The sequence below is a fragment of the Pipistrellus kuhlii genome, unplaced genomic scaffold (genome assembly GCF_014108245.1).
Source record: "Pipistrellus kuhlii isolate mPipKuh1 unplaced genomic scaffold, mPipKuh1.p scaffold_m20_p_6, whole genome shotgun sequence".
Classification (NCBI taxonomy): domain Eukaryota; kingdom Metazoa; phylum Chordata; class Mammalia; order Chiroptera; family Vespertilionidae; genus Pipistrellus; species Pipistrellus kuhlii.
This window is the reverse complement of record NW_023425562.1, coordinates 54,281,405-54,292,102: the sequence shown is the minus strand read 5'-3', so window position 1 is coordinate 54,292,102 and position 10,698 is coordinate 54,281,405. Positions and strand designations below refer to the sequence as shown.

The following is a 10,698-nucleotide window of genomic DNA, read 5'->3' as shown; positions in this document are numbered from 1 at the left end:
CAATTTTCCATCTCATGTGCTCTTTTTACTCTTAACTATGATGTTGTAATTAGTTTCTGGATGATTTTGCAAGGGCAGAGACCTTTAAATATTCACATTTGGATTTTCCCATGGCTTGACCCAACGGTGAGAATGAGATAGTGTTGGCTGAAAATTAAGTAAAGGTATTTTTCATTGTGCCTGTATTACCTTTCTTTTGCTACTTTAAGTTACCACAGATAGAGTGGCTTAAAACAATATCAATTTATTTAAAAATAATAATTTTATTGATTTTTAGAGAGAGAAAGGACATAGAGAAATATCTATTTGTTGTTCCTCTTATTTATGCATTCATTGGTTGCTTCTTGTATGTGCCGTAACTGAAGATTGAACCCACAACCTTAGCATATCTGGACGATGCTCAAACCCTCTCAAAACACCATTTATATCTCACACTTTCTGTAGGCCAGAAGTTGACCAGAGGGTTGCTCTCTGCTTTGAACCTGAAAAAGGCTAAAATCAAGTGTTGACAGGATGTATTCCTTTCTGCAGACTCTAGGGTAGGGGAGAGCCTGCTTCCTGCTCATTCAGGTTATCAAAATTCACTTCCAAGGGGTTGTAGGACTGAGGTTCTATTACTTGTTGGCAGAGGTTATCAACTTCTGAGGCTGCCTACATTCCCAGGCTCAAGGCTCCCTTCAAAGGAACTGTGGCTTGTTTTAAGGCCCTGTATCTTGGGGGTAAAGTTGAGTTCCTCTTAAGCTTGGAATCTGATTGTTCTCTGCCTGCCTTTTCTGCTTTTAAGATCCATATGATAATAGTTGGCCCTCCCAGATAGCCCAGGGTCATCACCCTATTTTTAAGGTCCTTAATCTCATCTGCCAAATCCCTTTTGCCATGGAATGTTAATATTCACAGGTTCCAGAGACTAAGGTATAGTTTTAAGTGGGGGAGGACATTATTCTACCACACACAGTGCTTGCACTAAACATGTACACTTTAGAATGAATCTTCTTGCTACTACTTGGAAGTCAGGGGCAGGGGAGAAATGAAGCTACTCAAGAAAATGTTTGAACAAGCCAAATGACTTGTCAAATTGGGTTACTGTGTCAGCTTTAAATTAAAAACAAAAACAAAACAGCCCTTTGTAAAAAATCAGGCCAACAATTTTTTTTTTTTTTTTTTTTTTTTTTGTGGTGGATAGGCTTGTTCTTTCTTTTCCCCATCATGGGGGTAAACTTATTGTAGATGGGGAGAGACTAAAAAATATGCCTCATTTCACCTCCCTACAGTCTATTCACTTTGCAGGATTTTACTGGACATGGAAGCCTGTGTGACAAACATAAAAAGCAGGAGCACTGGATTCTGTGGTGGGCAGCACAGTTATCAGTCTTCTTTCAGCGCTGGCTCTCTCCTGTGCTAACACCAGGGAGTGGAGGGTGTGTTTCCTCATCCAGGGAAACCTTTAAATGTGGCCATTGACCCTGCCTCCCTATTACTTAAGAGCGGACTATTAATCCAGTTTAGGACTTAATCTAGGCATGCTTCTGGACATTGATTCAACAAATGGGAACAGAAGACCTGTGTGTTGGCTACCTCATTTCATTTCATGCTCTGCAACCAAGGCTCAAAGAGGTGAAATACCATTGCCCATTGTCCCTCAGGCAGTCTCAATATCAAACACTTGCTCTATGCCAGGAGCCAAATTATATAGACCTAATATCAAGGCCCCTCTTTACACCCTCTCCCAATCTGCCAGTTGTTTTATGTTAATTTTAATTAACCCAATCACGCTATCAGACTAATGTAGATTAGAAAATTGAGGCCCATGTTGAGGCCCCTGCATTTAGGCTGATTACCAGGGAGTGGCTCAGCCAGGACCCAGTTTAGGACGGTTTAACTCCAGGACCCTGTTCTTTCCAGAGTACCGCCTCGAAAAAGGCCTAGGGTGCATTCTGTGCAGTACAGGCCCCCTACCTGTCACCATATTACTGAATTCACCAACGCTCTAGGCTGCAAAATGCAACCTCTGCAAATACAATTTCTGCAAACATAACACGACATGAAGGCACAGGAAGAAATGGGGAACTGTCTAGGTCTATCAGTTGTGGAATAACCGTTTTACTGCTATGAGTGTTTTTGTCTCATTATTATGCAGCAATGAGTCATTCAGGGGAGGACCAAAAGGGAAAGTCCTGCCTCTTGTCACCTAAGGGAAGTGTCAGTGAGAACTGCTTGGGCGGGTACAGACACAAAGTGGGTGCTGGGAGTGGAGCTATCAATTTTCCATCCCCACCCTAACCCGCCCGGCGGCGAGGAGGATCGAAAGGGTTAAACGCGGCTGGTGGAGCCCAGCCACCGCCTCTTTCCAGCATCGCTTCCCACAATGCCTCAGGCCCCAGGCCAGTTCCAGCACCTCGCGAGACTCCGCCCTGTCCCTTCCCCGAACATCTGCAGTCTCTCCAGCCTACGGAGGTCTGAGAGCGGCAGAGGAAGGGAGAGGAGGGCCGAAAGGCGAGCCGCGGGGCACGCCGGGAAGTGTGGTCCAAGCGTTTCATGCAGCCATATTCTTCCGGAGTGGGGGAGGCCAAAAAGGCAGTTGGGACTACGATTCCCAGCAGCCCTTTCGGTTTGTTTTTGTTCAAAAAAAAAAAAAAAACCCACACTCCCCCTCCTCACTCTGCATACACACTCACACACACCCACGGCACGCACTCACACAACCGGGCGCCGAGAGAAAAGCCGCGTCTCGCCTTCCTGCCCCACCTCCAGTCCGATCTCGGTACCTCAGCAGAGCGGGAAAGCAGGGGCCGGAGCCGTGACCTCTGACCCCGTGGTTATGCAGAGCCGCCGCATTCCTTAGCGATCGTGGGGCCGCCGCCGCCGCCGTGGGCGCCTGACGCAGCGCGGGCGCGTGGAGCCGCCGCCGCCGCCGCCCCTCCCCCACCGCCGCCCTCGCGCCAGCCGGTCCCCACACGCCCGCCCCCCCACCCCCGGCCGCACCCGAGTTCTCTCGCGCCGCCGCCGCCTCCACAGCCCCGCACCGTCGCCGCCCCAGCTCGCCCCGCTCGGAGGTCCCGCGTGGAGCCGCCGCCGCCGCCGCCGCCGGGGAGGAGGAGGATGAAGGACAAACAGAAGAGGAAGAAGGAGCGCACGTGGGCCGAGGCCGCGCGCCTGGTGAGGCGGGCCGCCGAGGGGGCTCCGTGGGGGGCGTGGGGGTGGGCTCGCCGCGCAGTCCCCACCGGGAGGGGGAGGGGCGGGGGTCCCTCTCCCCGTAGGAAACCGACTCCCCTCCCGGGCGTTGGGTGGGGAAAGGTCCCCCACCGGGCTGGATATGGCGCCTTTTTTCTGCCCGAACCCCCCACCTCTAAATTCCTGCGGAGGGGCGAGCCTGCCGGCCGGCGGCCCGGCTCCTCCCCCTCTGGGCGCCGGAGCCCAGGCTCCCCTCCCCCACGGCTTGGCAGCGTCTGGGGGTCTGGGGAAGCTTGTTTGCTGTGCTCGGGGGGAGTTGGGTTTCCGGGAAGGTTCGGAAGCTCCTCCCTCGCTTCCTGGTGGGCTGTGGGGGGTGCGTTGGACTCCGAGGCTGAGGAAGCGCCCCCAGTTCCAAGGACGCGAGTGGCATTTTGAGCTTTTCCCAATCCAAACCAGGTGTGTGGATGTGGGAAGCAAGGGCTTGCTTACTCCCAGCTTGAACCCCGAGCAGCAGTCCTCACACTTCTGTGTGGGGGGCACCTGGGGAGGTGGTGGTTAGGCATGCTCGCCCTAAGGGCCTGCCCACGACCTGAATCTGAGATTCTGGAGGGCTGCCTGAAAGAGCTTCATTTTGATTCTAATACTGGTGGCCCAGGGACCACACTTTGAGAAACGCTGACCAGAGTGCTTTACTTCATAAATCAGACCGGAGGTGGGCAGAGAATGGACTACACTGTGGCAAAGAAATGTATCTGTGCGTGTTCTTTACTCCTCAGTGTCCTGGTGCATGTATACATGAAGTGTTGGACAAAGACCAAGTGTTCTGTTTGAAGATACTGCTCGCAGGGGACTTAGCTAGGGAGAGAGTAATTGGAGTGTTTGAAGCTGCCTGGTGGTAGTGGTGGGGGATGTGGATTTTTTTTTTATTTTCAAAGTGTCAGAGGCCTTGTACATGTAATGTCTTCCTTTTGATTTTGCACCCACAACACAAACACTTTGGCGCATGTTCTTATAAGATGTTGCTGATGACAGTAGTACTGGGTTCTGTTTCTCTCAGAGATGTCAGTTCTTCAGAACTGTCACAGGGCAGGGTTATAGTGCAGATAGGCATGTCTTGTCTCTCGGCATCCTGTAGTTTTTATGTAATTGCTATAATTCACTCTTAATGATGAATGAAGCTCGACCTTCTAATCTTTTATTTTATTGGGAAGTGTGGTTCCGGCCTCTAAGGTGTTGTGCAGAAAAGATGACTATGTGTTGGGGTTTGTTATAGATCTGTGCCACACCTTTTTCTTGCTCGAAGTCTGTAAAACTCAGTTGTTGACTTGCAAGAATGAAAGCTATTTGGTTTATAGCGGAATTTCCCCTGGCATTCCTGATGGTCTTCCCTGGGCATTTGTTGCCCAAGGAACAGAAGTAACAATTGTATGCTGAAGTTTTTGTGCTTCAGTTCATTTGTTTTGGCATATGCAATTTGAAGCTTTTGAAGTTCCTAATTTCTTCTGATTCATTCAAAACTGGAAGCTTGTGCTAGCTTTCAGGATTCCTCCACTGTTGCTTCACCTGAGAACAAATTTAGGCTTAAAGGAGAGTAGCCGAGAGCCAAAAGGATGTGCTGTTTCTCCTCCAGGTTGAGTTTTGGATGTTATTGAAATTCTCCTCTGATTTCCTGTTACACAGGTGTTTATGGCTCTGGGCACCAAAAGGAAATTTGCTTGCCAGAGTTTTGCTTGTTAGAGGTAGGTGAAAGTACCTTTAAGTCCTGTTATTTATGTCCTGACAGAATTCTAAAGTCTACTTGTCTCAAAGCTTTGTTGGTTTGGCTCTCACTAGTTGAAAGACTTTAGGAATTTGAGGTCCACTATTTTGTTTAGCTTCTTTAGGTTCTTGAATTTACTGTGATATGAACTTGGCAGTATCCAGGTTGCTATTACTCTTTTATCATTAGCTCAAATTTATGCCAGATTTTCTGAATAAGTTCTTTCTCTTCTGTGTCTCTTCATTAAGAAATAGTAATGTGAATAGAACATATTTTTGGTGCACCTGAAAATGTGAAAGACAACACTTGGCAACATGGTGCATAATTTTGCATTCTTTTGTTGTTTTTTTGTTTAGAGTTTTTCTTGGTGGGTGAGGGGGAACTTTTCAGGGTCCTTTCATTTAAAAAAAATTGCTGTGACTGAGTGCTGGAGAGTTTGTGAGAGCTTACACAGGACAGAGAAGCTTTTAGAGTAAGCTCAATGGGAGGGCAGGAGATTAGATTTAACTGCCCTTTGACAGGTGAATTTGAAGTGCTTGCCATGGCAGTCAGATGCACTTGCTCGGGGACATTTCTTATTGCTTCTGACTTTGCTCAAATGGTGAGAGAGATACTGGAAAACCTATTTTTTTAAAAAAATATATCTTTTTTATTGATTTCAGAGAGGGAGGGAGAGAGAAACATCAATGATGAGAGAGAATCATTAATTGCCTGCCTCCTTCACACCCCCTACTGGCGTGAGCCCTTGACTGGAATCGAACCTGGGACTCTTCAGTCCATAGGCAGACTCTGTATCCACTGAGCCAAACCAGCAGGGCCTGGGAACCCTTTGATAAAGTATTTTGGTAGGAAAGAAAAGACGAATGCAGTATGCCCCAGAAGATTGATTTTTGCAAATGTTAATTGTGGTGTTGAAAAGTAGATATTTTTTTCAAACATTTTGTAGTATTGTCTTTTTTAGATTTAAGAGGTAGACTTTAGAGGTTGGATGGGTGTGAATCCTCCTGCTTGTTAGGAACAGTTTTGGAGAAATGGCCAAGGGGATTTCCCTTTAGATTGAATGCCCTTAAATGGATTCTCCCTGGCTTTGAGAAACTCTTCATTGCACGGCTTTATCTTTCACTTTGATTCATGACTGACCATTCTTACATCAAACATTTTTTTCTCCTTTGAAGTAGGAGAGAGATTCCCCTTCCCCCCCCCTTTCTTTAAAGTGTGCTCTAGAAAGACAGAGACTAGGAATAGCACACTGCTGAATTGATCTTATACTAAAAGCTGGAGGTATATATAGTTTTAAGAAAAGTGAATTCTTTGTATCTTTTACTGCAACTTCCCTTTAGAGATTTTGTTTCCTCTATCTTAGATTCTCGGGCTCTTCCTAATTGTTGTTTATATGATTGGTAATTAATTTTTCAGATTCATGCTTTAAAAAAAAGTTATCCTACAAAAATTCACTAGCTCAGCTTCCACTTAATTAGTATCAAAGAGATATATCTGTGACAGTGAACATTGGTAGTTTGTCCTCGGGTTTGTTGTGGGGTTAAGTCAAAACTGCCTAACTTGGTACTTAAGTTCTTGGAATACAAAGATGGATAAGGTTTGCCCTTAAGGGGCTTATGGTCTTCTGGGGATGGGGAAAGTCTAGACCAGTGGTCGGCAAACTGCGGTTCGCGAGCCACATGTGGCTCTTTGTCCCCTTGAGTGCTGCTCTTCCACAAAATACCACGGCCTGGGGGAGTCTATTTTGAAGAAGTGGCGTTAGAAGAAGTTTAAGTTTAAAAAATTTGACTCTCAAAAGAAATTTCAATGGTTGTACTGTTGATATTTGGCTGTGTTGAGTAGAGTTTGCCGACCACTGGTCTAGATACATGAATATAATTTTTCTATAGGCATAAGTGCCATTATAGATGTGTAAGTGGTAAACAGACATCCTGGTTCCTGCTTATTGTCCAGGCATAATTATGAATAGTTCCTCCTTTCCCTCTCAAGTGCTCTGCTTTGGAAGATAAATTATTTGTGTTGTGGAACTATGGGGACACTGAAAAGACAATTTACTCTGCCTGGCAGAGATCAGAGAAGGCTTCCTGGAAGAAGGTGCTTCCCAAACTGAATCCTGAAGAGAGGGGGAAGGAGGGAGGATGAGAGAATTTGCAGGGTGGAGGGTGTGGGAATTGGGTGGAGCTACACTTAGTTATTGGGACATAAGGTTTGTGGAGTATGTTTGTCAATTAGGTAGAGAGACAGGTAGAGACCAGATTATGAAGGCCTTGTTATGCCAGGCCAGCGACCACCTATTTTGTGTCAGGCACTGTAGGCATTTACATCATCTCTAATGTGTAAAACAACTCTGAGAGGAAGAAACTGCTATTCCTTCATAATTGAGGGAACCTAGGCTCAGATTGGGTAGGTGACTGCCCACGTTTAGAAGTCTAGAATTTTACTTCAGTTCTGCCTGTTTTTCTGATGAGCCAGTGGATTCTCAGGAAGCTAGGTTGCTGTTGAAGATTTTAAAGCCAGAAAGTGATTGTTGGGTTGACCTCAGGCTATAGTGTAATAGGTAAGAGTAGAGATTTGGTCTTGTTTACTGATGAATTCTGATAATTGTTCCTGGTACAAAGTATTCATGTATTTATTGAATGAAAAATGCCAGCAGAGCAAGAATGGATTTGAGGAAAGCAGGGCTGGATTTGAGGAAAGCAGGGCTGGTTGCAGGGATATTAGCAAAGGGGTTGTTGTTGTGTCTGGTATGAAACTGGCTCTGAGAACTGGCTCTGGGGGACAGGTGAGAGTGAGGGATGACCGCTAGGTTTCTGAATTAGGTAATTAGGCTGCCAACCAAAGTGGGGAATACTGGAAGGAGGGGAGATGAATTAGACCATCAAGGGGGGATGCCTAGTACAGAACTGAATATTTGAGTCTGAAGTTTGGGGAGAAATATGGGCTAAAGGATTTGGGAGTTATCAGAGTTTAGGTAATAGTTGTAACTATGAGAGATGATAATGTTACCAAAGGAGAATGTAAAAATTGAAAAGAAAGAAGCTAAGAATGGGATAATGGTAAATAGAGGTTTATCTGAGCACCTACTTCTCCAAATCTTGACTTCCTTTTGTGCTAAGGGCTCATGTTCTTGTAATAGTGGGAACCTTCAGTAGCAGTCCTGTCAGGCTTCTTGCTTCATGTTTTGTGACAGAGCAGTACTTAGTTGTTACCATTGTGGAATGACTACAAGATGTTATGGTTTGGAGTAACTTCAGCACCTGCACAGGTGGAGACAATACAAAGATATTGATAGCCTTTTTTTCCCTGAGAAGGACATTTCTAAGACAATTCAACCTCCTAAAGTTCAAGAGCTGCAGTTGCTTATGAGAAACTATTGCTATGACTTCTAGGTGATGCTAACATAAATGGGATATTCTGTTCTATTGTTTTGCTTGCATCAACCATGTGGAATCATAGCATCATGTTGCCAAGTGGCAAAATCTGCTGTGGCGATTAACATCAGAATTTCACAACTCATTGGTAAAAACCATCATTTAAAAATATGAGTACTAATCAAACTTCCTTGGGAAAGAAAATCTGAATGCACTCTGTCTTAAAAATTATTGTGTACACTACCTATTCTGTGGTTTAGTCGTATTAGCATTATCTAGTTAAGCACTAATCAACGTTGCTGAGGCCCTACATATAATATGTATGCTAAGAAGATGTGTTTTAGAATTGAAAATTAGAATGTTTCAGCTTGGTTTCTGAAGTAATTTTAACTGTGGAAATATCTAAATTATCAGCAGTGATACCTCATGGCAGAACTGTAGCCCCTGGTATAGATTGGTAATGGAAATAATATACTGAATTCAGAGCATTTGTATTTCTTCAGGTACTAGAGAACTATTCGGATGCTCCGATGACACCAAAACAGATTCTGCAGGTTATAGAAGCAGAAGGACTAAAGGAAATGAGGTTTGTATTGCTTTTGTTGCTTAACATGAGGGTTTCATAGGGCATATGTCTGTAGTTATATAGTGATAAGTCCACGTTTTGTATGAATATATATATGTATAGTAGGTTCCCGGGTCATGTTGGAAATCTGTTCCTATGGCGCGATGTAACACAATTTTCGCCGTAAGTTGGAACCCACCTACATAAGCACTTACGTCACTCACATGGAGCACATACCCAGCAGTAATGAAGTGAAATAGTAAAAAAAATTTAAAAGAAAGAACAATTCCTGACTTTTACTTGTGGTAAACAAATAGCACAAAACATAAAGCACATATGTTGAAATGACAGAACTTTTTTTTTTTAATAAATGGGGGTGGTGGCATAACCACGAAACAGCGTATGTCGAGTCTGATGTAGTACACACACACACACACACACACACACACAGTCATGTGCCTGGTAGTAATGTGGAACCATTTTAGGTTGTATGTCCTCCCAAGTGTAGGTGGGAGTGTGGATACCCATTTGTTTTTATCAGAGGTCAGTGGCTTTCCCCATCCTCGTTCTCCTTATATCTTGACAGTGGAGCTTGTTTTTTGTGTAAGGAGCCTGCACATTTTTCTTGTACTCTATTTTTTAAGTTTTGATAATAGAGAAGGTGTGGACTCTGATGGGGCTGTATTGGTCTAAAAGTACCCTTTTCTCTATACTGTATCTCTGAAGTTGTTTGTTTCAGGATCAAAGAAGGGTGGTTTCATCACCATAAACCCAAGGATCTTTTTTCCCCCTCCTACTGATTCTGACCATTTATGATATGAATATAGTAAAGTGGGGATGACCTTGCTTTTGTTATGCTATGACCTTGATTTTGTTATACTATGATGTAATTTTCTTAGAGAAGCAGCAAGTTAGAAACACAAAAGGAATTGCAGGCATGAAAACCAATGACTAGTTTTCTTTTAAATGAAAGAGGAGATTTTAACAGTCACTTCTTTCGACTCAGAATAAACAGCATATATTTTTGCTGGTTAAGCTTTAGCTTCTTGGAATTGACATTTTAGGGTTAAAAGATACTCACTTTTCAGTTACCAAATTCAAACATTCTCAAGTTGACATTTTGTGTGTGGGGGAGAAGATCAGGATTATCTAAATCACATTATTTAAATAGCACCTATGCATTGTTTAGTGTTATAATTGTGCTTTATTTTTGTTTTTATGGGCTATTTCCCGTCATGCTGTCGTCTGCATTGCTGTTGGACCACTATGTCTATAGAAGGTAAATTAGTCCCTTCGGGACAGATGGGGTTAAGAACCTTAACTTCTTTCTGCTTCTTGCTATTTTTTTTTAAATATACTTTTATTGATTTCAGATAACGAGTAATGAGAGGGAATCATGGATTGGCTGCCTCCTGCACGCCTCCGCCTCCTACTAGGGATCGAGCCCGCCACCTGAAAATGTGCCCTTAACCGCAATAGAACCTGGGACCCTTCATTTCACAGGCCAATGCTCCATCCACTGAGCCAAACCAGCTCGGGCTGCTGCTTGCTCTTATATGAATTCTGAAGCAGTCATGGTGGCTGTGATGAGTGAGCAGCTTTGTAATTTGTAGACCGAGGCATAATATGTAGGAGTCACATTGTTCACAAAAAGATTCTGCCAACATTCCGTTCCCCTTGTAGCAGAGATTTTAGCACACCCACTTGATAAACCAGATTCTGCTCAAGGTTTCTTTTAGAGATTGGTTCTTTGTGAAAATGTTCTTAGTATCCAGTGTGTTCCAAAGCAGAATAAGTGATAGGGTTTTTTTTTAATGCCTTTTTAAAACTCA

The 10,698-nt window shown here is 44.2% G+C and overlaps 1 protein-coding gene across 6 annotated transcripts in view; it reads left to right on the top strand.

Moving 5' to 3' along the window:
- The first annotated feature begins 2,652 nt into the window (after positions 1–2,652).
- Positions 2,653–10,698, top strand: part of ASXL1 (ASXL transcriptional regulator 1) — a 63,900-nt gene continuing 55,854 nt past the window's right edge. Inside the window, exons 1-3 of one of the 6 annotated variants that reach the window (XM_045574709.1) lie at positions 2,653–3,156; positions 8,805–8,887; positions 10,089–10,145. In XM_045574709.1, the coding sequence (XP_045430665.1) occupies positions 3,100–3,156; positions 8,805–8,887; positions 10,089–10,145 (197 nt within the window). In that variant the 5' untranslated portion in view covers positions 2,653–3,099. Of the gene's footprint in view, positions 3,157–3,602; positions 3,628–8,804; positions 8,888–9,524; positions 9,528–10,088; positions 10,146–10,698 lie in introns of those variants that run through there. The other 5 variants (XM_036418763.2, XM_036418765.2, XM_045574710.1 and 2 more) reach the window with 5 other exon arrangements.